At 41.0% G+C, this 26,939-nt stretch overlaps 2 protein-coding genes across 4 annotated transcripts in view; both read left to right on the forward strand.

Annotated features, from left to right (window-relative positions):
* Window positions 1-8,334, forward strand: part of pdlim2 (PDZ and LIM domain 2 (mystique)) — a 34,815-nt gene extending 26,481 nt beyond the window's left edge. For 2 of the 3 annotated variants that reach the window (XM_030737500.1, XM_030737501.1), the window contains exons 8-10: window positions 4,576-4,724; window positions 5,386-5,497; window positions 6,975-8,333. In XM_030737500.1, coding sequence (XP_030593360.1) covers window positions 4,576-4,724; window positions 5,386-5,497; window positions 6,975-7,167 — 454 coding nt within the window. In that variant the 3' untranslated portion in view covers window positions 7,168-8,333. Of the gene's footprint in view, window positions 1-4,575; window positions 4,725-5,385; window positions 5,498-6,974 lie in introns of all 3 variants that reach the window. The other variant, XM_030737502.1, reaches the window with a different exon arrangement.
* A 2,901-nt stretch (window positions 8,335-11,235) lies between these two features.
* Window positions 11,236-26,939, forward strand: part of adgra2 (adhesion G protein-coupled receptor A2) — a 41,561-nt gene continuing 25,857 nt past the window's right edge. The window contains exon 1 of the mRNA XM_030738114.1: window positions 11,236-12,286. Within this exon, the coding sequence (XP_030593974.1) occupies window positions 11,985-12,286 (302 nt within the window). The 5' untranslated portion in view covers window positions 11,236-11,984. The remainder of the gene's footprint in view (window positions 12,287-26,939) is intronic.

The raw sequence follows: 26,939 nt of genomic DNA on the forward strand, positions 1-26,939 counted from the left end.
TTAGTTTTGTAAACTCGCAATTCAGTTTTAATTAGTTATCGTTTTTTCCTTTTAATTATAGTTTTTATTTATTTCAGTTAACGACAATGTTTTTTCAATTTCAGTTTTCGTTATTTCGTTCGTTTTCGTTAACTATAATAACCCTGGTGGGAACATTCAGTCTTTAAGTATGAGAATGATGTTAGTCATATGTTATGTTATGGCCTTCACAGACCCCAAATCTTAATCCAGTTGCTAATCTCCTGTTTTTGTTTAAGCTTGGACAATCATATTTGACAGTGCTTCCACCACCATCATAATCTGGAGGAATGTGGAGGCACAACATTTTATGGTCGTGTTTGGTTGATGATGGTTTTTCCTTTTATTTGATCCTCTTTTTTTTTTTTTCTTCTTCTTCTTTTTTTTCACATACCAGTCTTGATATCCAAGTAATCTAGGTCCTCTTTAGAGGACAATGTACAACATAGCCTAAAACTTAAACATGTAGTACACCATAAGTTTGGTTCCTGTCTAACTACATTGCACTCTGTAAATACCCTAGTTATTCAGTGCTACCAATGGGCCTGTAGAGGCTACACCTACAGATTTCAGTGTCACCTGGTGCCTCATCTATAACTGTAAATGGGCAAGCCACGAACGCGGCATAACAAAGTGGGTAGCTACATTATCTCTGACCCATCCACACAAATGTTTAGGAAAGTTGGTAAACTACGAAAACAGATGGTATTCAGTGAACTGTCGCAGTCGCCAAGTGCTTGCTCATAGGGGGTTGTTTCGACTGTTGGGTTTTTCTTTGTAATTATTCTAGGGTCTTTACCTTACAATATAAAGTGCCTTGAGGTGACTGTTTGCTGTGATTTGGCGCTATATAAATAAAATTGAATTGAATTAATAATGACATCCAAATTGTAATAAAAATTAAGGCATTATATTGTGTTTGTAGTAAGACATTAATTATTCCTTCTAAGGAAGCGAAAATATTATCTGGTTATGTCAGTAATCCCATCTAGAAACATTCTTTGTCAGTTTCTCAGTTGTTTCCTCCTTTCAGAATCCCCTGGAAAATGCAAATGAACTGAGAAATCTGTCAAACCGCTTCCATTTAGAGTACAGTTGTCAGCTTGTAAATCTGCTGCTTACAGCTTTTCGCAGGAGCATTTGGAGTTCAGTGAGCCTTTGGGAAACACCTCGTCAAATCCCTCAGCAACACTTGAGTTTGCTCTTTCCTGCTTCACCCTCTCTGATTAGGTGATGTAGCTGTAATTTGACTCATTTCCATGTGTGCAGGTGCTGCCCTCTGCGCCTTGTTTGGAATATTTGCTGTCCCAGAAGAAATTAATGTTTTCTCTTTAGTCTCTCACAAAATCCCTTCTGTCAGCACTCTCTGCTGGAGAACCTGGTGCCCCCTTCCCCCCCAGTGCACAATGGTTGATTTTGGACTTTGGCCGCAATTCCAGCTGGGCTAACCATAGCTAGTGATACGACGTGTCCCCCACCTCAAATTGGCCCCCAGTCTGGAGCCTGCACAGAAACTCTCTCCCAGCTCTTTCCAGCCAATCACAGATTCAGTAACACCCATTTACCCTCCCCTTCATGACGCATGGCCAATGAGTTTTGGCCAAAGGCACACCTTTCAGTCACTCTTGCATTTTCTGTCCTGTCTGGTTTAGATAGAGGTGTGTGTGATCTTCATCTGCTTGTGTGTCAATATTGTTTGTTCTTTTGTATGTTGGTATGTTTGCTGAGTTGCTCTAACACTGTTAAAAGGAAAAGGACTTTAGCTGGAGCTCCCCTACTTTCCCCACTCTCTCTTTTGTTTTTTTCCTTTTTGAGGTGAGTTTTGTCATCTTATGTTTTATTGTTTTGATTTCTTCTCTCCATGTGCTTTGACTTTGGTTTAGGTGTTGTACTGCAAGGAAACTAGTTTAGAAATATGGATGGAATTTAGCTTTGTGATCTTAGGTGTTTTGACTACCTTCAGCTGTCCCTTGGGTTTGCTTCGTTGCTCCCGTGAGCCAACTGGATATAGAAACCGGCAACAAATTTGATTCAGTCACAGATGTATAGATGTGAGAACATTTGAAAACAGTTTCTGAGACTTTTATGGAATTGAGTGATTATGTATATATTTTTTTTTTAATGTGTGTGCTTCCACTAATAATCTGTGTGCTTGAATGCCTGTTCAGATGCATGCAATTTTCTTTGACCATAAGTCTTGTTATTTGTATTCTTTTACTTAGACTTTCCATTTGTTTTGAGATAGCATGCCAGGAGGGATGGTGAGGGAAAGGGAAAGGGGAAATGGATTGCTAAGGGTGGAGCTGACCATGTGGAAAACTTGGAGAAGTCTGAGAAGTCTGTTTTCAATTTGAACCATGTTCACTGATGCAGAATAAAGGGTCTGAGCATTTGTTTCGTTCTCATACTTGTTGCTCTGTCTGTTTGCTGTTGTTGGTTGTAGCCATGTTCACTGAGTGGGAAACAGACGTTGCATATACAAAAACATAGCTTATGAGACCTCTCTGAACATGTCTTATTTAAAATAATTACTCAGTACTGCACCTGGACAGTGAACCTGAATATAAAACCCAGGAAACCAGGGCTTTTTTGTTTTGTTTAGTTTTGTTTGGCTGAACAATGAAGTGTTCTTCAATGGCCATGTCTGCGTCTTGGCCACAACCCAGTTCCAGTTTCACCAAAGATTTAGTTGTCTAGTTTAATTATTTGAATTATTAATCAAGCAAACTGGGGAATGTGTTTTTTTAAAAAAGCAACACAGTCACAGATTGCCCGTATTAAATCAGCATTTGAGCCTCATAATGCAATTTATAGCCCCTGAAAACATGGAGTGAAAGGAAGAAAAATGTTGCAAACCTGTCAGTGTACAAAAAACTCACAGGTTCACATCTGTATGTTAAATCACAGCAGTGTTGAATTTTAAACGTCATCTTCACACCGCAGGTGCCATTTAAAGCGCAAGTATCTTGGCAGCTAGCTGTAGGTGACAACAGGTGGGACAGTCAGTCAGGTTAAGCTGATTCTAGCTGTCAAAATGGTTCCTGGTTGAAGTCATCAAATCACACCTAGTCTGAACAGTGTGTACCTGGGAAACTGGTTTCACATGACAGAAAACGCTCCCTCCAGACAAATACAGATGCGTTTCCTCAGTTCAGGTTGGTCGGATAATAGGGCTGTTCTGTTTGCTAATTAATCGTTTAGCTCAGAGTGTCTACTCCCCTTACATGACCTGCCTCTCACTGCATAGAAGTGGCCACAAATGCAAAGTTTGAAGTCGTTTTTACACTCGTGTGCTAGGGACAGCAGTGGCTGGAGGCATTATGTCTTTGAGTTGTCAGTCTGTACATATGTGCAGCCCATTCACATGAACATGATATGTCAGAGTCCCCTCAAGGGATTTTATAAAATTTGGCATGGATTTTAACTTGAACTCAAGGCCACTGTGGCTTGTCAAAACATGTTTTTCACCACAACTCAAGAATTCATAAGCTAATTTCACACATGTTTCTGATGGGATAAACTGTGATGACATTTTATTTTGAAATGGCCAAAAGTCACGCCTTCACATACACAAACGTAAAACTGTGAGGGCTCTTGTTTCTTTTTTTTTTTTTTCCTATTTCAGAAATGACATACAGCTTTCTCTGTTAGCTTTATAACATCCTTGGTTCTGCCTTGTTAGCTGTTTGCTGTGTTAGAACAGTATAGTAGGGTGCTAGTGGTGGATTGGGTTGAGCATATGTTTCATTTGAATCTGTTTGGATTCTTTTACAGGGTTATTATTGTTGCAGAAATGTGAAATAAACATACTATTTTATACTGAAACAAGCAATGTGCACTTGCCCATAATCAAACGTTTTCTTTTTCTTGGAATCTTGTAATTTACCAAGAACTATCCATTACCATAACATTAACAGACCTAATGCCCTGATCAGTAAATTCAAACATTCCCACTGTAGGATCATATTTTTTGATGACAAAAGAGACTTCACATCTGGTTTGGTCTGGGTGTTACTGCTGCCACAGCAAGACTTTGGAGCTGTTAAAGCTGTCGCTGGAAGCACCTGCGATTATAAAATGATTATTAGAACATTTGGGAGAAAGCATCACAATTCAGACAAGTTGCCCTATGATTTTAGATTAGATACTAAGATAAGATGTCATTCTGAGTAAAAGCTAAATAAATTAAAACTCAAATGGATTGCTCAGTGGCCTCTTTAGAAATGATTTTTACACTTCTGGTAGATTTGCATATGCTTGTAGAGAGAGTTGTCTTTAACTCAAAGGTTTGGTTTGCCCTCAGCTTAGGGCAGGCTCATTTTGTCAGGCTGCAACCTGCTCTGCCTGCACTGTGTCACAGTGCCAGTACAGCCAACATTCATAATTGGTAGCATCCTCTTTTAACTACTGAAAAACAGTATTTCTTTTAATCTGTTCACTGAATCACACAAATTCAGATTTTTGTATACACATTTACAGATTGACTCATTTACTAATTTTTTTTAAAACATATACACATTAACAAGTATCATCATATATTATTGATTTGTTCTGCAGCAGTCCCAGTTCTGACTTTGCGATGCAGAGGTTCGACACAGACTCGGAGGTATACAAGATGATCCAGGAGAACAGGGAGTCCCGCAATCCACCTCGTCAGTCCAACACCTTTAAAATGCTGCAAGAGGTCCTGGAGGCTGACGAAAAAGGTAAACATCCATCCAAAAAGCATCCATTACAGACAAATGTGCACATTTGTTTGTTTCATGTCCCATAATTGAGAGTGCATTGTTTCATAAATTTAGAGTGCATGTATTTAAAACACACAAGAAGCTAGCAATAGCAGATTGCTAAAGGATGACATAACTGCATAGATTTTTATCCAGCTGGCTGTTTTTGAAACTTACTTTCTGCATCTGTCCATTTATCAGGTACTTTATAATTTACTTCCTCTCCTTTTTCTGTTTGCTGCCCACGTCTCCATCTTGAAACTATCCTTGACAAATCTGTGTCATGCAGAACCATACGCACTTCCATATGGTTATCATAGAGAGCGCAGCTCTGCAGTGTATGGGTCATAAAACTTATCCTGGAATACATCTGTCATTTTCCCCTTTTGCTTTGATCTGTGGCAGTGAAAATAAATCCAGATAGTGATAACATTCTTTCATGGCGTGATAATGACCAGTATTTGGAAGCTCATTTCATATAGCGTATCCCATAGGCAATGACCTTGCGATGACAGTTACAGGAAACACAAACAAGCTGCACTGGCAGAGGACGGTGAAGAGTGTTGATGTGATGAACAGTGAAACACAGCGTGTCAAAACATCCTCATGAGCAGCTCTGTTTGTGTGTGTTTGTCTCCAGAGGCAGCTCTGAGGTTTCCTGGAAATCTTTCGCCAAATGCCCCCAAAGCAACCACATCAGCGGGAGGAGTCAGCAAATACCACACCTGTGAGAGGTGTGATACCAAAATTGTGTAAGTCATCAGCAGTTACATGAGCGGTGGGATAACATAGCAACATGAATTATGTCAGTATAACAATATATTTATGTTTCAGACATAAAAGGATTTGCGCTTGTCTGTTGTTGTTGTTGTTGTTGTTGTTATTGTTATTATTATTATTATTATTATTATTATTATTATTATTATTATTATTAATCTACAAACAATACTTCACAATTGCAAAGAAAAACAAAACAGGATTTTCAAGTGTTTCAAAAATGTATTGAAAATAAATGGTCCAATTTAAACAAGTATTCATATCCTTTGATGTAGCATTCACACTTGAACTCTAATACATCCTACTTATATCAGTTGTCCTTATCCAGTGCTTCTACCTGTGCCTTCCTGCAGGACTGTTCATTCAACATTATTAAGAACAGCTACCTGTTAGGTCTCACAGTTGGCAGTGTATAATGGAGTGAATGTCAAGCCATGAGGTGAAAAGACCTGCCACTATATCATAGCATAGATTTGGAGAAGGATATAAGATATAAGGACCTGCAGCATTAAAAGTGCCTCAGAGCACAGCAACTATCATTATGCAATGGAAAAGGTTTTGAACCAAAAACAGTCTTGTAGCCTAGTCAGACGAAGTAATGAAGGACGAAGGGCCTTTGCCTTGGTGAGTAGAGCCAGACTTCCGCTCCCCTCCTATCCCTCCCACCCTTGACTGCAGCACCAGTCAGCAATTTATGGTAGAGTGGCCACACAGAACCAGTTCCTCACCAAAAGACAGATGGCATTGTGCTGGAGTTTGCCAAAGCCATTTGACTCCTGGACAGTGGGAAGCAAAATACTCTGGTCTTATAGAACAAGATTGCACTATTTGGCCACAAATCCAAACTCTGTGTGTGTGAGAGAGAGAGACGGGAACCAGGTACTGAATGTGACTTCATTGATATTGTCCCTATGGTCATAATACACCCAAATGTGCTGATGGTGGCATTATGCTGTGGTAATGTTTATCTGCAGCAGCCTGAAAGGTGTGGGAGCAGGACAAATGCAGTGCAGTCCTGAGTAAAAAACTTTTTCAGAGTTCTCAAGATTTAAGGCTGGTTCACATTTTATAAAGAGGACAACACAAAGTAACCCACCAAGAATTATGTAACTTTGTTTTATAATCATTATCATAATATCAAAAAGATGTATATGAGAGCAGGAAGTGAGTTACCACGTGACTGTAAGTCAGTCGGGGGAATGAGAATAAATTTAAGACACCTGAAGTGTAGAGAATTTGAGAGGTTGTTGCAACTGTTATTAGACTCTGCATCTGAAGACTGGTTGCTCTGAATTTTTTTAAATTTAAGTAAATTTTTGTTTTAGGACCGTCAAAGTTCAGGCAACAGTAGCTTTGATGTTTATTTGTGCTGACCTTTGAAATTCATCATTTCAATCTGTCAGATCATCTAGTTTGTTTGCCTGGTGCCTGACTGCGCTCATCTCTCCGCAGCACACAGGCCGTGCGCATCAACGACGACCGATTCCGCCACCCAGAGTGCTACACGTGCACAGATTGCGGTCTTAACCTGAGTATGCGAGGTCACTTTTGGGTTGGAGATGTGATGTACTGTGAGAAGCACGCCAAAGAGAGGTACCAGGGGCCAGCCAGTTCCCCTCAAACCACCGTGTCCCCACACCACTGAGTCTGCCACTTCACACCTGCCTCGCTCTGGACATAGAGGGCTGCCTGTCTGGCTCCAGTTCCACCTCATCTGACTGAGTTTTAGACCTTGGGAAGATGCACCGAGGTGGACACGAATTAACAATATGGTCGAGGATGCTCTTTTCTGATCACATTTAAGCATACTTTGCAATAATATGATACACTTTCTTGCCTTCCTTGTAAATGTATGCAAATTGGGGCTTTCTTTTTCTTTTTTAAATTACCCAGCCTCCATGCTGTCTTTAGGCCTTATGATTCACAGCTGCCATGGACTCAAGCCACATCACATTATTCTAAGGCCAGATTTACATAACACCAATGCTTTAGACAGTCCCAACAGGGCTGACGCTAAGGATCAGGATCCTCATTTAAATTTCCTGCTGACACAAAGGGACCAAAATCTAACCTACACTGCATGCCTTTTTAAAATTGTACTGTACACAAACAGTGCTGTGTGGGTGTGTATGCGTGCATGCTTTCTCATAGGGGTGTGGCAGCTTCTGCAGGCCTTCCCTTCATTTATGGGTGTGTATCTGTGTGTGAGAGGCAGAGAGAAAGAAGGGAAAGGGGGTTCACACTGTTACAAACACAGGAGTTTGCAAATTTAGAATCAGGCCAAAAGACCCTGAGTGTTTTTCTGTATTTGTTTTGTAATCTGAATTTATAAATAATGGGGGGGGGGGTTGTGTTTTTTTTTTTTTTTTTTTTTTTTTGGCTGTTTTGTTACTTTTGAGGGACTAGAGTTTCATTTAATATACAAATATTTTTGTGATTGAAATGTATTCTATAATATAGATCACTTAAATTGCATAATGTATGCACAGGACATATAGTGTGAAAAGAATTGATAATGCTACACTTGCAGCAGTACTCAGAGATACACTATGATGTTGACATTTCATGTGGCACTTAATAAAATCGCACAACCTGAAGCTTCCTCAGCGATAATGACTGTTTTGCAGTTGTGTGTACTAAATGTATATGTGCAAATGTTTTTCTACTTTATTATGGGTTCTTGAATGTAACCATATCAGCCAACTTCAAACATGTACGCTTCCCATATTAACACCTGAAAGAGTGTCACCAGAAGTAACACACTGTTGTCAAACTGGAGCTGCTGTTAGCATATATTTTTGTATAATACAAGGACTGTGACACTTGGTGCATGTAAACTGCACACATCTCTTTGTATAAGAGGAGGGCTTTTATACACAGCACATTATGTTTCAGTACTTGCATGGGTTCTTCTGCACAATATATCACACACAATCTGGGGGTCTTTTTTTTGTCATCATTACATTTAATTGTTTTTCTCAAGGCTCCATAGTTCAGTGGTTTACACATTTGCCTAACCAGTGCAAGACCTGTGGTTCATCCCGGGAGGAGAGACCATTTCCAGGAAGGGCATCCAGAGTAAAAATCTGCCAAATGTAACTTAGAAAGGTAGTCGGTCTGCTTTTTGTTCAGATTCCCACAAGCTTATGCAGCGCCGGAGAAGGGTGAGTTTTAACTTGCATTGCCTTTAAGGGCTCATTGATGTGAATTGACGCTGTAATTCACTTTCCTGACCAAGAGGAGGCGTTACTACTGCCGTTTCAGATGTTTTTCTAAACTTAGAAAAGGGAGAAAATACCAAACCAGTTACTATAAACTCAAATCACACACCGTTCAAGATTTTAACCTTAATTATCAGAACACAAGATTAGAATCAAAGTATGGAAATAAAAGCTGCTTCATTCCGTGGAGAAATCTGATGGAGGTGGGATTCATTGGTGGGTGTACTATAGAGTTCAGTGTTATTTCTAAGTGACAAATTATTAGATCATTATCCAATGATTTAAAAAACATGCCTCAGATTTGCAGCAATAAATTGGATTAAATGTTAAACTAATGGAAAGACACACCGCTGTTAATAATAATGATGATAAACGATTTAGTGTTGACAATTCAGCACCACGTCGTTTAATACCCATTGAAAAATGTCGAAGCAATGGGCTTAAAGTTCTTTAATGTTAAATAAAAGCAACCGTCCAGGAATGCACAGAACCGGACTGACTTTGAGTGTCCTGCTGTTCTCACCACTAGATGTCATGAGCTCATCGAGAAAGACTCAGCAGCGGGTCGCCTGACGCCTGCTTCCCGGCTGGAAGTTTTCTTTTGTTTATCCATTGGCAGAAATCCCGAGTCTTGTCTCAAACCCAGCAGTCACTGGATCTGGTTTCTCTAATTGTGCTGAAAACCCCATTGTTTTACACATTTATCTACCAGTGTGGGATTTGAGGAAGACAAACATACAAAAAGGGAATCATCGACCAGCTCTCATCCTTTGTCACACATCCCCAAAGTTTGTGTAACATCTGCCAAAATCGACAGTAAGACACAATCTCAGCTCTACTTTTTCTGAGCCTTCAGTCTTCCCTGCTTTCCACCTTCGTGCTGTTTCCCCCTTTCTCAATACCCCACCTGGAATGGAGTCCAGATGTGGAACAGGGAAGAAGGAGAGACTGCTTGCTAAGCCATAAGGAGAAGGGGGAACTGTGAAGTGCATAGAGAGAGAATGTTGGACCGACATTAAAGTTTGTCTGGATGCCATTAAGTACAATTTGATGTAATGTGCAGTTTGGGACGTGACATTTTAAAATGGAAACTGTGCTCTCCAGATGAGAGAGATTTGGGCCTTGTGGAGTTGGATGGGGGTGTTGTACTTGAAGCCTTATTTAACGGCTTGGATAAACAGCCCTCTGTTTCACTGCTAAGCAGGCGCCCATCTACTCCTTGTGCTTTCTTTCAATAATTACACCGGCTTTCTGAGCCCACTCCAACGTACAGTATCACATACAGGAATAACAAACCAGGGGTCCACAGCGTGGGTCAGAGCACAGTGCACCATTATACTACCAGGCTGCTTGCATGACTGAGGTGCCTGAAGTTTGGATATGTCAGTGAATACTTGTCAAGCCCAATTGCATAAAATCCCATTTCAAAAGCTTTCCTGCTTCACCTTCTCATATTTTTGAAATGCTCTCCAGATTTGAATCTCCACGGTTTCCATCCTCCTGAGCCTCTCGTATATCAAAAAGTATTTTTAAAACAGAAATATCGTATTTTGGGAACTTTCCATACACGCAGGCCAAAAAAAAACCTGAGCAGCAGAGCCCGAGGAAGGATTCGTTTAAGGGAGAGATGTCATGTTTCTGTAAAATATCATTCTTTCAACAAAATAGTTGATGTTTTACGTGTATTTTTTTTCTCTCAGAGTAACAGTAAATAAGAAGTAGAGGAAAAACTAATAGTTAAAATATGATAAGACTGGAAACGGTGTTTCATTGTGCCAGCCACTCCTAGAGCAACAGCACTTGGAGCCACTTGGAAACAAAAAGATATTATTAATCATAAAGTTATCATCTACAATATGACATCTCATTCTCTGCCCATTTTAAAGATCAAACTCTTCTCTGCTCCTATAACTCTTCCTGCAGTAACAATATCACATTTGCTGCAGCGTATCTGCAAAAGTCTTTGTTTCCTCTGCTTCCCGTTGATTGAATGAAAACTCTTTGATCTGCTCAAACACACAATACGCTGGAGGCTTTCGACATTCATTCATAATTTTAATTTGCTCTCCCAGTGCAGGCACGCATCGAAATCAAGACCTTTAGGACGAAATAAACAAAATCAAATAAAAAAAAAGCAGCCAAACAGCAGCAATATTCAATTTAAAGCAAATATGCTGTTTGTCATCATTGTTGCTTACTTGTAATGTTTCCCTTTGTAAATTTATAGTTCGAATATTTGCTGTCTTGTTGTTGTAATGTGATAAATGACAAAGGAAAACTACTAAATAATGATTTACCCCAGTTTTGCGTGCAGCTCAAATGTGTGTGAATTTAGGCAAACGAATGCATAAAAAACGCCTAACAGACTGTGTCGTGAATTTTGGTGAAGGTGTGTAATGTGAGTCGTCCTGGTCACATGTGAAACCTCCTCTCAGGCTGATCCGGATGCGCTAGGACCGCGGGGACCAGGGCGCAGACGAAGACGGAATGGGCGCACTTGGGGTAGTAACCAAGTGATTTTGAGTGTGACAGAGGCAAGCAGGCAAAACCGCTAGATTCTGGGAATTACACAGAAGCTGCGAGCTCACTTATAAATCCGAACAAAACGTTATCTCCCCCCTTCCCGATTTTTAAAATTAATTCAAGTTGCGCGTAAGAGAAAGAAACGTAGACCTTCGGGACCGGAGAAAACACTGAGGAAAACTTTCAAGAGCTGCGAAAGAAGTGAGAAAAGTTCAAGAATTAAGTTTTTTTTCTCCGTTAGGTCTTCATATACATGATAGTGTGGCTGTGGATGTGACTGCTCGGACGTCAATCTCATCAACCCCTGGATTAAGTTTTGGAGAGCGAGATAACGGTAATCTGCTCACTCCCACTTATTTAAAAAGATATTTCTAAAGCTGATTAATACAGCCGTCAACTTTTTGAGACAGATTACTGCGTGTGTTTCTTAGCTGTTGTACACGTTTGGATGGTGACACATCTCTTGGATTTATTAAGCATTTGGACACTAAGGGAGTTGTGCGCCTGGGCTGCCATGACATAACGGGACACTTGGAAAATCAACGGTGCTGAATATTTCTGGAATGACCGGATGGTGTGTATTCATTGTTGAGCGGATCCTCTAACCTTGCCATTCATTCAAGGCCTAAAAGCTGATTATTATTTTATTATTATCAGTATTATTATTTTCTTCTCGCTCACATTACACCCCCTGAAAGCTTCATGGTGGAGACATGGGATGACTGGAGGCGGGGGTGCAGCTGAGGTGAGATCCAGCCGAAGGACAATGTTTGCGCCCGGCGTTGGCATCTCTCTGCTGCCGGGGCGTCTGGTACTGATGCTGCTCCTGTTGTCTGCCTCCGAGCCGATGCTCTCCCAGGCTTGCCCCGGGCTGCTCGCCTCCACCAGCGGCTGCAGCTGCACCGAAGAGCGCTCCAAACTGCACACCGTCCAGACTGGGGGGACAAGGGTCAGCTGCAGCAAGGGGGAGCTGACTGAACTTCCGGATGCCAGCTTGCTCCCCAACAGAACCGTCACTCTGTGAGTTGGAACAGCTTCACTGTAACATCCAAACTAATGCATTCAGTCTGTTATTAGAAGGCTCCCATTCTGGCCTTTTGTAGGCTAGGCCTGACTTACTTGTATCACTGTTACAATTAGGCCTCAGTTATGTCCTCTGGTGTCACTCAAGTTTTCTAATAGTTTTTCAGTAATGTTCCCTAAACATTTTGAAAGGAAATTATTATCCAATCAGTCTGCATTTCATAACTTTTTCCCACAGTTAAAATAAGTAGGAGTCACAGGGTATCTGTGTTGTAGGATTAGGAAAGTCACTTTTAATTGTTAATTGTTAAAAAGTAGTCAAAATGTGAACGTCTTCTAAGGCTTACGTATTCTGAGAGCCACACACTCATGACCCCATGACCTTAGTTTTACCTGTATTGACTTTCAGTGGTAATAAGACTTGTTAGGTCAGACTCTTACATCTTGATTTACTTTAACTCTGTAGCAGAGGGCTGAACACTGCCTTTCTGTAAAGCATTAACATGAGCGGTAAGAGGGCAGGCTGACTGTAGCCATCATCTGGCCCTGCCTCTCTGACACAACTCTGTCACTTTAAATTAGACTCAGCCAGGCGCCTTATGTTCAGCTTGCTCCTTCTTCTCCCACCACCACCGCTCGTGCACATGGCCCAGCTGTCTTGGCCTTGCAGAGCTAGAATAAACAGAAACACATTATGAGTATTTTATGTCTGAGTCTTTGCTTTACTGGTGGGCGGCTCCTTAAATGCTGCAACACCCTGTCTCGCTATCTCCTTCTGTTGAAGAGAGGAAAAAAAAAACATCTGCCGAGAGCTGGACAGCACTAATGACCCAGGATAGTTGGATATTTGTAATTATAAAGCAGTTATTTGTGTGGTCTGTTTGGAACAAACTTGAAAGCACCGCATTGTTGGCCAAAATACACTATCGCCCATGACTGATGGCCGACCGATCTATTAGTGACACATTTTTTGGACAGTAATTCAGCACTTTCTTCACAGCTGCTCAGTCTTTTGAAGACATTGCTCATTCCCACAGTGTGTTACTGTCTCTGTACTCTGACCCAGCGGGACAAATGCTAAGTGCACATAGTCACAGGGAAAAAAACATGTTCAACTGCCCCACTGGAGAAAGCATATGAGGTAAAATGAGGGAATTTATGCCCCGGGACAGCTAAAGCCAGCCAGCAGTCCATTTATAGGGCTTTATGTTTCTTGCTTATTAGAGGCAGGATAAACATCTGGGGAACACATTGCTGAAAATCCGAGGAGAGAGAAATGGTCTGGATGGCAGTGGTTGAGGTGACTGAAGATAATCTTCTAAAGCTACACCTAATTTTGGTTAAGTTGTTTTGTGCATGTGCTTTGCATTCTGTCCCACTTTTATAAAGCTCTCTACCAGGAGAAAACAATTCCACTTGGAATCAGCCATTTTCATTATATCCCAGGAATACTGGTTGTTTAGAAAGTTTGTTTTCATGGAGATTCGGTGATTCCTTTAAGCGCCTGTGTTCCCACTGTTGCTCATGACATTAGCTCCAGATGTGGAATGTGAGAAGTTGTGTTGATATTCGTGTTATTCCTGACATTCCTCAGACGCTCAGAGACTGCAGACAGTAACCCAGGTGTGGCAGGGGAGCTTTTTCCATGCCTTACATCACTTTTCCTCCTGTCCAGAATCGGAGGTTTTGAGAGTCAGCCCTGCTGCCCTCTCTCTGGGGCAGCCTGGAGGAATGCTCTCCTCCGTGCTGAGCAGGCAAAGGCTGGAGGACACCAGGCCTAGGGCTTCCGGGGCTGGCTGCTACATGTAATTCACAACAGCTGGCCCCTGTGAACATTCCAGCTGAGGCCCCTCAGCCTCATGGGAAATCCCAACAGCGATTTGTTTATTAAAACTATTAGTTGGCTGTTTGTTGCTCCTGCCAGCGATAAAGGAGCAAACAGTCACCCCAATATTATCACCTCTTCCTTTGGCTCATCAGTGTCTGTGTTTGTAATCTGATTACATTGCTGTGTGTCAAATTATACACAGTGCCATTTTTGTAAACTCTCACTTATCGCTAGTTTAATGATGTATACGTTTATTCTCAGCCTTCTGCCTTGAGCTCCAGTCGTTTGTCCCACTTTATTTCTATTTTTTTTTATATCTCCACCTCCCCATTCCTCTCCCCTTCCCACCGCCTCTATCATGAGTTCATCCACATGCAGTAACTCTCAACCTAAATATTTAGTCGTCTTGGTAGGAAACTGCCATGTCCAAACTCCTTCCAGATGTGAGCCTGAGCAGGCTTGTGTTTAGGCCTAATTATGCATGGCTGCAAAGGAGGTGGATCACTGGGAGAGGAAGAGGAGTGGATGGGAAGAGAGGGTAAAACAGATAAGGGTGTGAAAGTGAAAAGTGTTCTTGATGAGAAAGTGGGAAAAGATGGCGTGGGTTAAAAGGAGGCGAGGGAAGAAAGTCGAACACGAGGAGCAGGATAAGTGGGAAGAGGGAAACAAAGAAAGAAAGCTGAGCAGGAAAGATGATGGAGGAGAGAGGAGAAGTTTGGCAGGCAGTTCAGAGAGATGTGCCCCTGGAGACTGAAAACTCCCCATCCTCTGACTAACAGATCTTCAGCTCTGGGTTGAGGGAGAAGAGGAGGAGGCAGGACTCCTAAAGGCAGCAACATAGCTTCACTTCCAATACATTGTTTCTTGTCACTAATATTATATCTTCCAAGGAGGTTATGCTTTCAGCATCGCCTGTTTGTCTGTTAGCAGAATTATGCAAAACTACAAGATGTCTCTACAATTTTAGGACTCCCGCTGCCGCTGTAGCAACTCTTTGGAGTTAGAGGTGCATTTGTGCTTGTAACTTCTGAACAGTGTGCCCAGTATTCATATGCTGTTTGATGAACAAGGATCCATATAATGTCAGTTTTTACGTCACAGGATTTTTTTACTAAATGATTTGTTTGTTTGTTTACTAAAATTTCACAGGCCGCATTCTTTCTAATCTCCATGAGAATAGGCCCAAGATACTGTAAGCTTCATACCAAGCTTTGCAAAAGTTGTTAAACAGATTTTTGATTTTTCAAGAGCTTTTATACAGTCATATCTTGGCGGTGCTTTCAAGGACATACATGGACTTGCGACTTTGTTTTGACAAAGTGCAAACAGTTTTGCTTCATTCGTCAAAATTTAATAACTGTTGATTTTGTTTCTTAAAAGAAATCTTCTTGTGTGTGATAATGCCAAGGGATGTCCAAATCCTGAGAACTTTCCTAATGTCACTGGCATATTGTTTTTTATCAAAAGCAGAGTGGATGTTTCTGTCATAATAATTCAACTGGATGAACTGAGAGAACTCTAAAATCTGTGTTGAAAAGACTTCTGCAGATTTCTACAGCTTAGACACAGTCTCCTTAAAGTAAGCTCAAAAGGCACCAGCTTGTCTACACAATCTTCTCTATGCTCCAAACTTAACTTATTTAGTTGTGTTCCACTCCTGGCCAGTCAAAACATTTACAGATAGTGCATTAATGGACTTACTGGTACTAGCAATGTCCTAAAAGCTGTTTGGAAAATGGATTTAAAGGTGATGCATGAAGGAAAGGAGTGAAATACATTAGGGTAGGGCTAGATCCAGTGAAAGTGTTAATGCCAGGTCTGAACCTATTCAAGTGGCACTCATCAGACTCTATTGGACAGATGTTTGAATTAATAGGGCAGGACTGAGTCATTCAAACATCTGCTGGGGATGCCACATGGAACAAGGTGATATTGTTCATATGTCTGTTCTAGCCTAGTGACTTTGGCAGTAATTCATGGAAACACTCAGAGACAGCATGGGCATGTCAGTCTGTCCCCAGTTCTATGTCGCCCAAAAAACCTAAAAGAAAATGAGAGAATTGGCAGAAAAAAAAAAGGCTCAGTGGCTAGAGGAGATTCTCAGCAAAGCTAAGACGTCCATACTGTGGGAATGGACAAGGGGAAGAAAAACCCTACCTACTCTGAATGGTTGGAGTGTAAATACACTGTTTTTAAATACCTGTCAACACTGGAGACTTCATAGAACTACTGCACAATCCTGTGAGCTGTAGAGCCCGGCCAATGTAGGTTATTTTTAAGACCGATGCTGATATTTGGTGATTTGAATACATCTGCAGATTATTTCTTTTTTTCTTTGTTTATTTACTGGTTTATACTGACTCTGCTTGGATCCGCTGGTTGCTGTGTTTTTGTGGTGTTCCAAGCAAGTGTTGCCAACAAGGAAGTTGCAGAGTACCCTCTGGTAGATAAACTATGCAACGTCATTGCTCATAACATGGATGAAGGGTGTTTCTCCCATCTCTTAGTTATTTTTTTAAATCTTCATTTAGTTGCTGTTATAAATGCAAATAGCTAATATTGTCTTGACAACATGTTTCAGCTTGTGGCCTTCATCAGTGTCATCAGAAGGCCACAGGCTGAAATGTAATAGTAATAAAAATGTAAAGTAATAAAGCTGTTCTTTATATTGCAAATGTTGCTGGAGCTTTAACCTCTCTAGACCCTTGGAAGCAGGTGAAGTTGTGCCAAAGACCTCCAGAAATATTTGCCCTCTGATAAACTGGTCAGGCTCTGGTGCTCAAAGTTCCAAACTGAGAGGTTAGTTGTTTTTGTATATGATTGAACAACAGCTGTGGCATTTTGCTAAAAAAAAAGAAGAAAAAAAAATTTAATAAAGTTAAAGACAGGTAGTGGAAGACAGCCATGTTTTGCCGTGTTTTGTAACAATGTGATTGATCACAACTGTTGCAAATGTTTTTAAATGGAATATCTACATAGACGTAATTCCAGCAGCTCCTGTTTCCCAAAGGCAAACTTTATCATGTCAAAATGGTTAGTGAAAACCTTTCCAATTATGTTAATTTAATTCAGTTCAATTCAATTTTATTTATATGGCACCAAATCACAACAAACAGTCAATTTTATTTATATAGCACCAAATCACAACAAACAGTCACCTCAAGGCGCTTCATACTGTAAGGTAAAGACCCCACAATAGTTCCAGAGAAAACCCAACAGTCAAAACAACCCCCTATGAGCAAGCACTTGGTGACAGTGGGAAGAAAAAAACTCCCTTTTAATAGGAAGAAACCTTCTTTCTTGTTGGATGAAATGAAGGGGCATACAGTGGTGTGTACGAAGAGACAAGACAAAAATGGCCCTAACAATAACGAAAGTGAGAGGCTTTGGGGCACAACTTAGCAGAAGGAAGCGTTCATTAGATATAAGGATGTCTCACAGATCGTCAGCTGGCAGATATATCCAAATTTGAGGTATCTGTGTTGAAACAAAGAACATATATAACAGGGGTGGCCAACTCCAGGCCTCGAGAGCCGGTGTCCCACAGGTTTTAGATGTGTCCCTGATCCAACACACCTGAATCACATATAGAAGTCATTAGCAGGACTCTGGAGAACTTGACTGCATACTGAGGAGGTAATTCAGCCATTTGATTCAGGTGTGTTGGATCAGGGACACATCTAAAACCTGCAGGACGCCGGCTCTCGAGGCCTGGAGTTGGCCACCCCGATATATAACATTAGATAACTTTGTTTTATTTTGGGGATGATCCACGCTTGAAGATGGATACGTATACTACAGATTCATGCTATAGCCCAGAAACACACAAAGGAAAATCAGTGCAGTGTAGTGGCAGCTGTGTTTGCTTTAGTTTTTTAATGGATAACAGACAAATGAAGAGAACTTACAGTGGCAGTTCATGTGTGAATGTGCTGGTGCTTCATAGCTTGTGGTTTGTACCCGAGTCAAAGCTGTTCTCCTCCTCTGGCGTATTTTGTTGTCATCATCATCAGTGAGTGATGGCTGTGGCTCAGTGGATGCCAGCCTGAGCGAGTGGACTCAGATGCTCAGAGTGGGGGTCAGCATGCCCATCCTTGGCCCGAAGCCCCACCCCACCCCAATCCCGCTGCCATCCAAGACAGCTGCAGTTGCTCTCTGCATGTTTGAACTTGAGCCCAGTATGTCAGTGTGGCTAAATGGCAGTCAAGGGTTTCAGATAAAAATATTCCAGCTAGGGCAACAATATTTTTATCGTGGTTGTAAATTAACAGTTGTAACACCAGTGTTGGAGACGTTACTCAAAACTGAGATGCAAACTTATGCGCACATATCACATATACTGTCACATTCTTGCAACAAGTTCAAAGTCCAGTGGATATTTTCTCCCCCTGATAAGTTATAGGTCACACTGACATTTTTTTTTGTCCTTTGTCCTGCGCAAACTGAGGTCAGGTCATTGTTACACAAGGACACACAATAATTACACCACTCTGTACACAAAAGTGGAGCTACAGCTAGCAGACAACACTTCAGCATAAAAACTGGAAACAGAGGAAAACAGCTGGCCGTCTCTCAATGTCAGTCAATTTAACTCTCAGCAAGAAAGCAAATGAAAACCTATTTTCCAAACTATTTCTACAACCGAGTTTTTTTCTTGATCTTGTAGATGATGTATGCCACTGAAAAAGACTCTGATGGAGAGGACACCCTTTTTTTCCCCCCTTAACCCCACATTCATCTGGCTTGGGTCTTTTCATTTTTGGCTCTGTTTAGTTGACCATCATGCAGCCTGATATCATTTACTCCATCTGCTATGCCGTCTGAGTGTCTGTTTTCTCAAAGCCAACTCACCTCAGTAGTATCATTGACTGCCTGTAGTATTAATCTGTGTGCCTTTAATCACTGTTTTATTTTCTGAGTCACATCATTGGGCTCTCACTTGTGGTGAATGGGAGGACAGATACCAAAGGGCCAGCAGATGTGTCGGTGGTTTATGATCGGTTTGTGAGTCAGTGTTTGTCAGATAGGAGTGTGCCTACAAAACATCCCAAACCATCATCTTATCATCAGGGAAAGTTCCAATAGCAGAAGGAGAGAGAGAGAGAGAGAGAGAGAGAGTGCTGGCTGGGCATTCTGCAGCGATAGAGTTTATTTATGTGGGCAAAGGTGTTGAGAGGAGGGGGAGCAGACTCCCCTCTGCACATGTTAGGTGTGGCTGTGGTCAGCAATAAATCAAAAAAGCAAACAAAGGCCTGACACTGGATACTCAGAGTTTTATACTGCAGCTGCAGCACCTGCCTGTGCCACACAAGCCTCGGATTTTATTGAGACCCTGCAGGTCAAGGTAACATAAGCAGAGAAGGATGCTTTGCACTGTTACTGTTCTGTACTGCAACCGCCCGCCTGCTTGGTTGATGAATGTGCATTTCACTTATCACCTTGTTGTGTTTGTTGATTAAATGGCTGCAGTATTTCAAAACTTGGCAAAAACACCGGTGTGTTGTCATAGTAATCTCATACCCCCAAGTGGCTTTTTGTTATTTTAGTTTTTCCTTTCTTGCCGCTCTCTTCTTATCTTACTCCAAAAATGCCTGACTTTGACTTTTCTTTGCCAGCGCTAACTTCCCGCTCCCTGTGTCTGACCACAGCGGCCCCCAAAGTTCCTGCTCTGGGTCGACAACACATGGGACGGAGATAATGGGTGTCTGTAGTGGGAATGCCTGTGGCTTGCGTGTGTGTGAGAGTGTCTTTCTGATATACTTATTCTTGAGAACTAATTTATGGCAATGCAGTGCAGTCATCTTCTGAATTTCAGTAAATCCTGGGATACTTTCAAGTTACTTATTGTTTACTTTGGCATTAAAGAGCTTTATGCAAAGTATTCACCTACAGTAACGTGTGTTTGTCAGTATGAATAATGCACTTACACTTTCAGTTTTAGAGGGTGGGCAGAGCAGCACAAATTTACTGAAGCAACTACAGAAAGCACAGAATGAACAAGAACAGTGACGTCAATAAAAGAGGCTGACGTAACGGTTCAGAGGGTTAGAAATGGGTCGTACGATTTTAACACCAATCCGGATGTAAGCACAACTATTAAGAGGTAAAATCATGAAGCCATGTCCACTTTAGTCTATGTTCCCATCACTGATATAACTAACACAAAATTAACACATGAATCTGCAGAAACTGAAGGCAAGGAAAGCTTCTGGGTTTCCTTTTGTTAGTCATGTATGTGCATCAGCATGCTCAGATGGAGGCACATGCATGCTGAACATTGTTTATAGGTTGCACCTCTGAAAATATTTTTAACTGCCACAGTGTGGCAAACAATAAAGCAATGTAATCAGCAGTCCATCCTACGAATGGATTGCAGATGGTAGTCCTTGTTCTGCTCTGCAGCCTCAGTGAGATCAGTGTTCTTCACTTAAGTTCTTCAGGTTGGAGTGGCCCTTTTGCTTGCTGCAGATCTCCAGAGCAGAGGAAGGACTATTGTCAATAGATGCAGTACAAGTTGGTAACTGGATGTTGCCCCATTGATAGAGTCGCACTAGCAAAAACTGGTTGGAGATGGAAGCACGACCAAATTATTGCAACAACCAGCTGAATCGAGCCCCCTATTGCAAAGAGAAACGTCACAAAGTGGCACTCACTCTCAGATCGATTGCAATGTGCCGGCAATCTGTATGCATTTATAAATTAGATTGCAGTTATTAGCAAACCTTTGCCAATCTGTCTGCAGTCAATCTGAGTTATACCATGATTGTCTGGACACAGGTTGCCCCTCCCCACCCCCACCCACCACCACGACCACCACCAGGCAACCTGTGCAATTGCCTTATGATAGAAAGTTGTCACCCAGAAGCTGAGGGTGTTGCACGCTCAACCTGCGATTACCTGTACAGCCAGAGCTTGTAATGTTCACTTGCACTTAGCTGTCAGGAGCAAAGGGATGGAAAACAAGTGAAGTGCTTTATACTGTATGTGGATGGGGATTTAGATGGAAAGATAAAAACTGCAAGTAGTGGGAAATCGCAAACCCAGCTTTGTCCCGAGGTAACTCCATGTGACCACATTTTTTTTCCCAAGAAAGAAATTGTTAAGTAAAAATAGAGATGCTGTTAGTGTGTTTTTGTATCTTTAGCAAAGGTATTCAAGTATGTAAAACCAACCAGCAACTCATCTTCATCATAACTTGAAACCGTTGTATTGTTGAGTACACTATTACACGAACCCGCAACAAACTAAAAGTCTGTCACTTGAATTGTTTTATCCGTTGCTCTTTCTGCAGTCAAATAGATTGAACAAGTTGTGACATAAAGCAATAACCCTTGATTAAAATCTTGTTGATGGATTAACCACCATTTAAAGATGCAGTATGAATATGTAGTCCTTCAGCTGAAATCAAATCATTCTTTGGAAAGAATGCTGGTCTACCAGTTTTTATTACACATGCCTTTTGATTATTTAATACATTGCGGTAACCTCTGGTGTTGAAACGTTGGTAAATCCGAGTTAGGCATTGATTGTCATTTGAGAAAGCGTTACAGCTACACAGAAAAGAAAAGAAAAAAAAAAACATACAACCTTCTCACAGATGCCTCTAAAGGCACTCAGTATCTGGGGCAGAAAGATTTTAGCCAAGCCTTTGTAAACGCGGCCTGATTTCCCAGCAGTCTTTGCTGAGAAGCAGAAAACAGAGGCTGGTTATGAGACAGAACAATGAGACAATGTTAACAGGCATACACCACATTCCACTCACTGTCTCAAATGGCTAAATTCACTAAATTGCCTCATTAAAAGTATAAAAACACTTTAGACAGTGATTAAACTGACTATTGTGTTCCTGCTCTGCAGCCATAAACTTTCCAATTTGGTTTGTCTTGACGAGTCTTTGACTATAAATATTGCACTAATTTATTGCAGCTTTACAGTAAAGTGGTTTTATTTCAGCTTGTGTTGCCTGACTGTTAATATTTGTGGCAGCTACTTGTTTATGTCTTTAGAGTTCACTGGTTTCTCGGCTTTAATAAATTGTGTATAGAAGCGCTTTTGGTAGACAGTTCCTGTTAGCAGAACCCGATGAATTGTCTAATAAGACCAACTTGAAGTAGGGGACCTTCCTCTCCAAATTGTGTATTGTGTTTGTGTGTATGTGCGTATGTGAGTGTCAGCCTGTGCGCAAACATATGGGAAGGGCGTGCATGGCCACATTTCTCAAAATAGGCTCCAGTCCTCCCCTCTCTAATTAGAGACATTTAAAAAACCCAGATTTTAATTTTAGACTAGTAGTTTTTGGACCACTTATGCGCACACACATACCCATCGAGTTAAACATACACACTTTCCATATAAATAAATCTGATAGGTCACACACTTGTGCATATAAATCTGTGCGCGCACACCCACCCACAGACACACACATATACACCACAAACCACAAAGCCTAACTGCCTGGCCCTGCATGGTAACCCAAGCACAATGCAGTATACGCTATAATAAGCGGTTCAACATATCAGATGCAAGAGCACACTCCCCATGCTAAGCCTCGACGCTCAGAAGTGTGATAACAAAAACTGAGCAATGCATGAAATTATTGGTATAAATCATAAAACTCATCTATTTTGTCATACACACATATGACAAGAATCTGTACCACTCCTTCATGTGGCCTCCCTCACCCTCTGCTCACCCTCTGTTTGATGATTAAATTACTCAATCAGGGTCTGCAAAATGATTTCATAAAAAATATTTTTCATGCAATTACATGGAAGTGCCTTTCCATGACAGGCGGTAAATGGGGCTTGTAGCTTGGCAGCATTCCCTGGTGGCTGTTGCGAGCCCACTGGTGGGTCAGGCACAATGGGCACATTCACGTCCTGACATGCATTTGCTGTTTAAGTGCCTGTTGTGCTCAGGGGCATTTAGTCTCTCTGTTATATTTGGTGCCGTGACTCGCTGAGGACAGGCTCAGGGTGCAAGGTGCTCCCAGGACTGCTAGCTTAGGTGACTCTCTGTCTGAAAGGGTTAAGCTATTAGGAATAACCTGTGCGCTGAATAGTCAGTGCAATCTGTAGGCCTCTTTTAAAGCACTTCTTGCAACAAAGATGACACAACCAGCTCCCGCTCTGAGAGATCTCTCTACTTCTATTCCTCCTCCCTCCACTTTCCTCCTCTCGTCTCTGCAAATGCAATGAAGAGACTGAGAGGAGACCTGCACTGTAAGCAGGCTGCATTTCAAAAATACTGCAACATACTGTAAAAAAATTACAGCAAAAAAATGTATAATTATAGTATGGTTGCTCTAAATTTTACAGTAAAGTGCTAGCAAACCTGCCAGTATTTTACTATTAAATTTAGAGGGTTTTTCTTACAGTGTGGGCTCTGATGCGGGTTTTGAACCATGACACAGACCTAAACTGTTAGCAAATATTACTAACACATGAAACAAAAAGCAGAAATCTAGATTGTTTTTATTCAAAATTTTAAGTGTCTTTAACTTTCTGCGATACACTTTTTATACAGAAAATGAAAGTGTACGCAGGGATCTCAGTTCAGCTCACGTGTGTAAGTTTGTGTGTAAGTGTATAAGCGCTAATTACCGTCTGTCACTGCTGCCTTATTTAAAAACAAAAAAATCCAATTAAATAATTCATAATGGCTGCTGTCTTCAATTTTCATTATTATTTTTATTGCCTTCTTAGCATTACACTTAAAACATGAACGGTACTTCATGGCAATTCTTTCAATGAGCAAAAACAGGATGCCTCCTTTTTCATAGCTGCAGAACATTCTGATAGATCAAAGAAGAAAAGGTTTAAATCAATGAAATTTACTGATGGCTGAATTTAATCCGGATGCTTCAGTTTCTTTAGCATTGTGCATCCAAGAATGAGTTGTCATTAGTGCTGTTAGTAACAGTTTTCCAGATTCATTATACCTTTGACTTACTTACATCCTGTGATATATCACAACCCTGAATTCTCGAGTATTAATGGCAGTCCACCTCAATTACTGCTCCAAGTCTGTCCACACAGGAATCTCAGCAAGTTGTGTATAGTGTGTGGGTGTAAAAGTGCCAATTATAGTCTATCAGTGAAACATTTTCTAAATGTTTACAACTGATCTCTCATGACATGTGTGATGATGTTATCCTTTCTCACTGAAATGCCCTCAGCCGAAAGGATCGTTTTTGATTCTCCTTGTTTGGGAGCTTAAATTGCAATGTAATCCATGCATCCATCAATTTTCTTAACCGCTTAACCAATTCAGGGTTGTGGGGGCGCTGGAGCCTATCCCTGCTGACACTGGGTGAGAGGTGGGGTACACCCTCCCCGGTCCATCACACTTGCAGTGTAATATAGCTCTGTAATGGCGTTTGATTCATTAGACCCTGCGTTTGAATGGAATAAGTGGGATTGGGAAGCTAAATTAGGTAATGCACTTTCTAATCCATCTTTTGGTGTAACCACACTATTTTTATTTATTTTTTTTTTTGATTCACGACATCTGTCTACATTGCTCTGAGGGATATGTGTGTGATGTGTATATAGAGAAGTGCTGCCATATCCACTTAGTTCTCCTCTACGAATGGCACATATTCTTGAAATATGCAACTTTGGCAAGGAAAAGCTACTCAAATGGAAAGCAAAAAAGGGAAAATGCAGTAAAAAAAATCACTGCTGGCTTTGCATATAATGTGCTCAGCTGTAAGACACAAATGAAAGAGCTCACACAAAGCTGGCCTCTTGTAATGTAAAAGTGGATAATCGCACCACTTTCAGCAGAGTTCGGCTCCCTCAAGGTTAAATTCTTATTAAATTTTATTTATGGGATGCAGACCAGCATGTGCACTATCAAATCAGCTAATTAAACCAGACTTAATTCAGTAATGACGCTCTGAGACTCTCATTTACAATTACTCTCACTATTTGGCTCCCATTGGTCTCTGAATTAGGACTGGATTTTTGCCATGTTACCAATCTCTTTCAAGGGTTCTTGTCTTTCACCTCGCGTGTGGTCCTCAAGCATGAGAGACCAATCCAAAGTTAATTGATGTTTACACAGTGGTGCTATGGGTTGTTTTTACTCTTTAGCACGCTGAACCTGAGCCCCTCCCTCTCTTTTGGCCTCAGAGGTCTAGATCGATGCTCGTGGTGTGATGCGAGTTGTATCATCTTTAAAGTGCTCCCGTTGTTTCATCATTGATCAGACTGCAGCGGCTGTAGCGGCTTCAGACTGGAGCTGCTCGAGAGGAATGTGTCTGTATTCAGAATGGAAAAAAAAAACAATATTATTATTCAAAGATTGTATAGTGTACTACATAGATAATGAGCTCTAGGAGCTTAGCCTGTGGATGAATTCTTATTAAATATAAATCCTTGCTTAAGACCCTTTTTTCTGCTTGTGGTTTGCTGTCGAAGCCTGCAGCTACAGAGAGCTCACTGTCTGAGCCTAGCATGCCTAAATATTTAGGAGCCAATTGAAATCAGGGCTTTTTACTTAAGTACTTCTCATTTATGTTCTGGACTAAATGCCAAACCAGGCTTGAGCATTTCTTGTGAATACTCCTCCCCCCCAAAAAGTGCATCTGACAGAGAAGCAGGATGAGAGGATGAAGATGAGATTATATTGACACCAAAAAGCAACCAGGACATCATGTTGTTTTTTTGAGTTTACAGCATTCGAGCTGTGGTTAGGACCGAACGCTTCTGGGAGCTGTGTTCAGCTGTTGCACAGTGCGCCACACAGCAAGCTTCTACAATGATAATTCTTATGCGATAAACAGCAACCCAAAATCAGCATAGAAAACTTACAGTTTAAGCAACACAAAGGTACATAACCACTCACACGCATCAGGCCTTATCCTCCAGGCTTGGGGGCAGCATGTTACCACTGAGACAGCTATCTAGTTAAGAGTGAGGGGAAGGATGGAAGTAAATCAAATACGACTTGCAACATGCTGTCATTGCTCCCGTGTGGCCCTCAAAGGCTTTGCGGGTTTAGGAAGCAAATTGAGCAAACCAACAAAGCTAGTGGCACGATGCAGGGAGGAGCTGCTGTGGTCTACTAGACAAGACACTTTGTATGGTTTTTGCTTTTTTTTCTTTTTTTTTTAACATAACATCATGCGTGCTAAACTAACACTGAACAATTGCAATGGAAACTGAAAAATCAAGTGTGCAAGCAGTGCAATTATTGTTTTGATTGATTTGATTTTGTAAAATTAGACACTGTTCCACCGGATTTCTGGGTTGAATGATTGTGCAGGGAGGGGATTTTTCATTTTTGTAACAGTGCTTTGGGGGATGTCACATTAAAGATTTAAATAATGCATAGTTTGGCATTTCTAAAGCTATAATGTTCCCAGAAATGTGCTTGAGAATCCAGCACGCATACCACAAATTAAGTGTTTTTTGTTTGTTTGTTTTGTTTGTTTTTAAAATATTAGTTTATTTGAGCCCTTTGGGGATACGTTTGGCATGAAGACAATAAGCCAAAAATAGGAAATATGCAAGTTTTCCCTTTGCAGCTTCCTGCAAAGACACAGCTATGCCTGAGCACAGGCTCAGCAACACACTCCAACAAAGAATGCATCTATATGTATTAAATTCAATTTATCCATTTAGATTATAGAAAACAGTGAAATTTAAAGTCAGATGATTGTGATACATGTGATATCTGTGTTGACTGTAGTTTTACTAACCATGTTTAACCACTCTGCTACACAAGAACTGGTAGAAGCTGGTGACTCAGTTTGACCTGGCTTTTTTCATATGATCTTTCTTTTTAATCCTAATATAAATGAATTATCTGAAATGG

Source organism: Archocentrus centrarchus, chromosome 9 (assembly GCF_007364275.1).
Source record: "Archocentrus centrarchus isolate MPI-CPG fArcCen1 chromosome 9, fArcCen1, whole genome shotgun sequence".
NCBI lineage: Eukaryota > Metazoa > Chordata > Actinopteri > Cichliformes > Cichlidae > Archocentrus > Archocentrus centrarchus.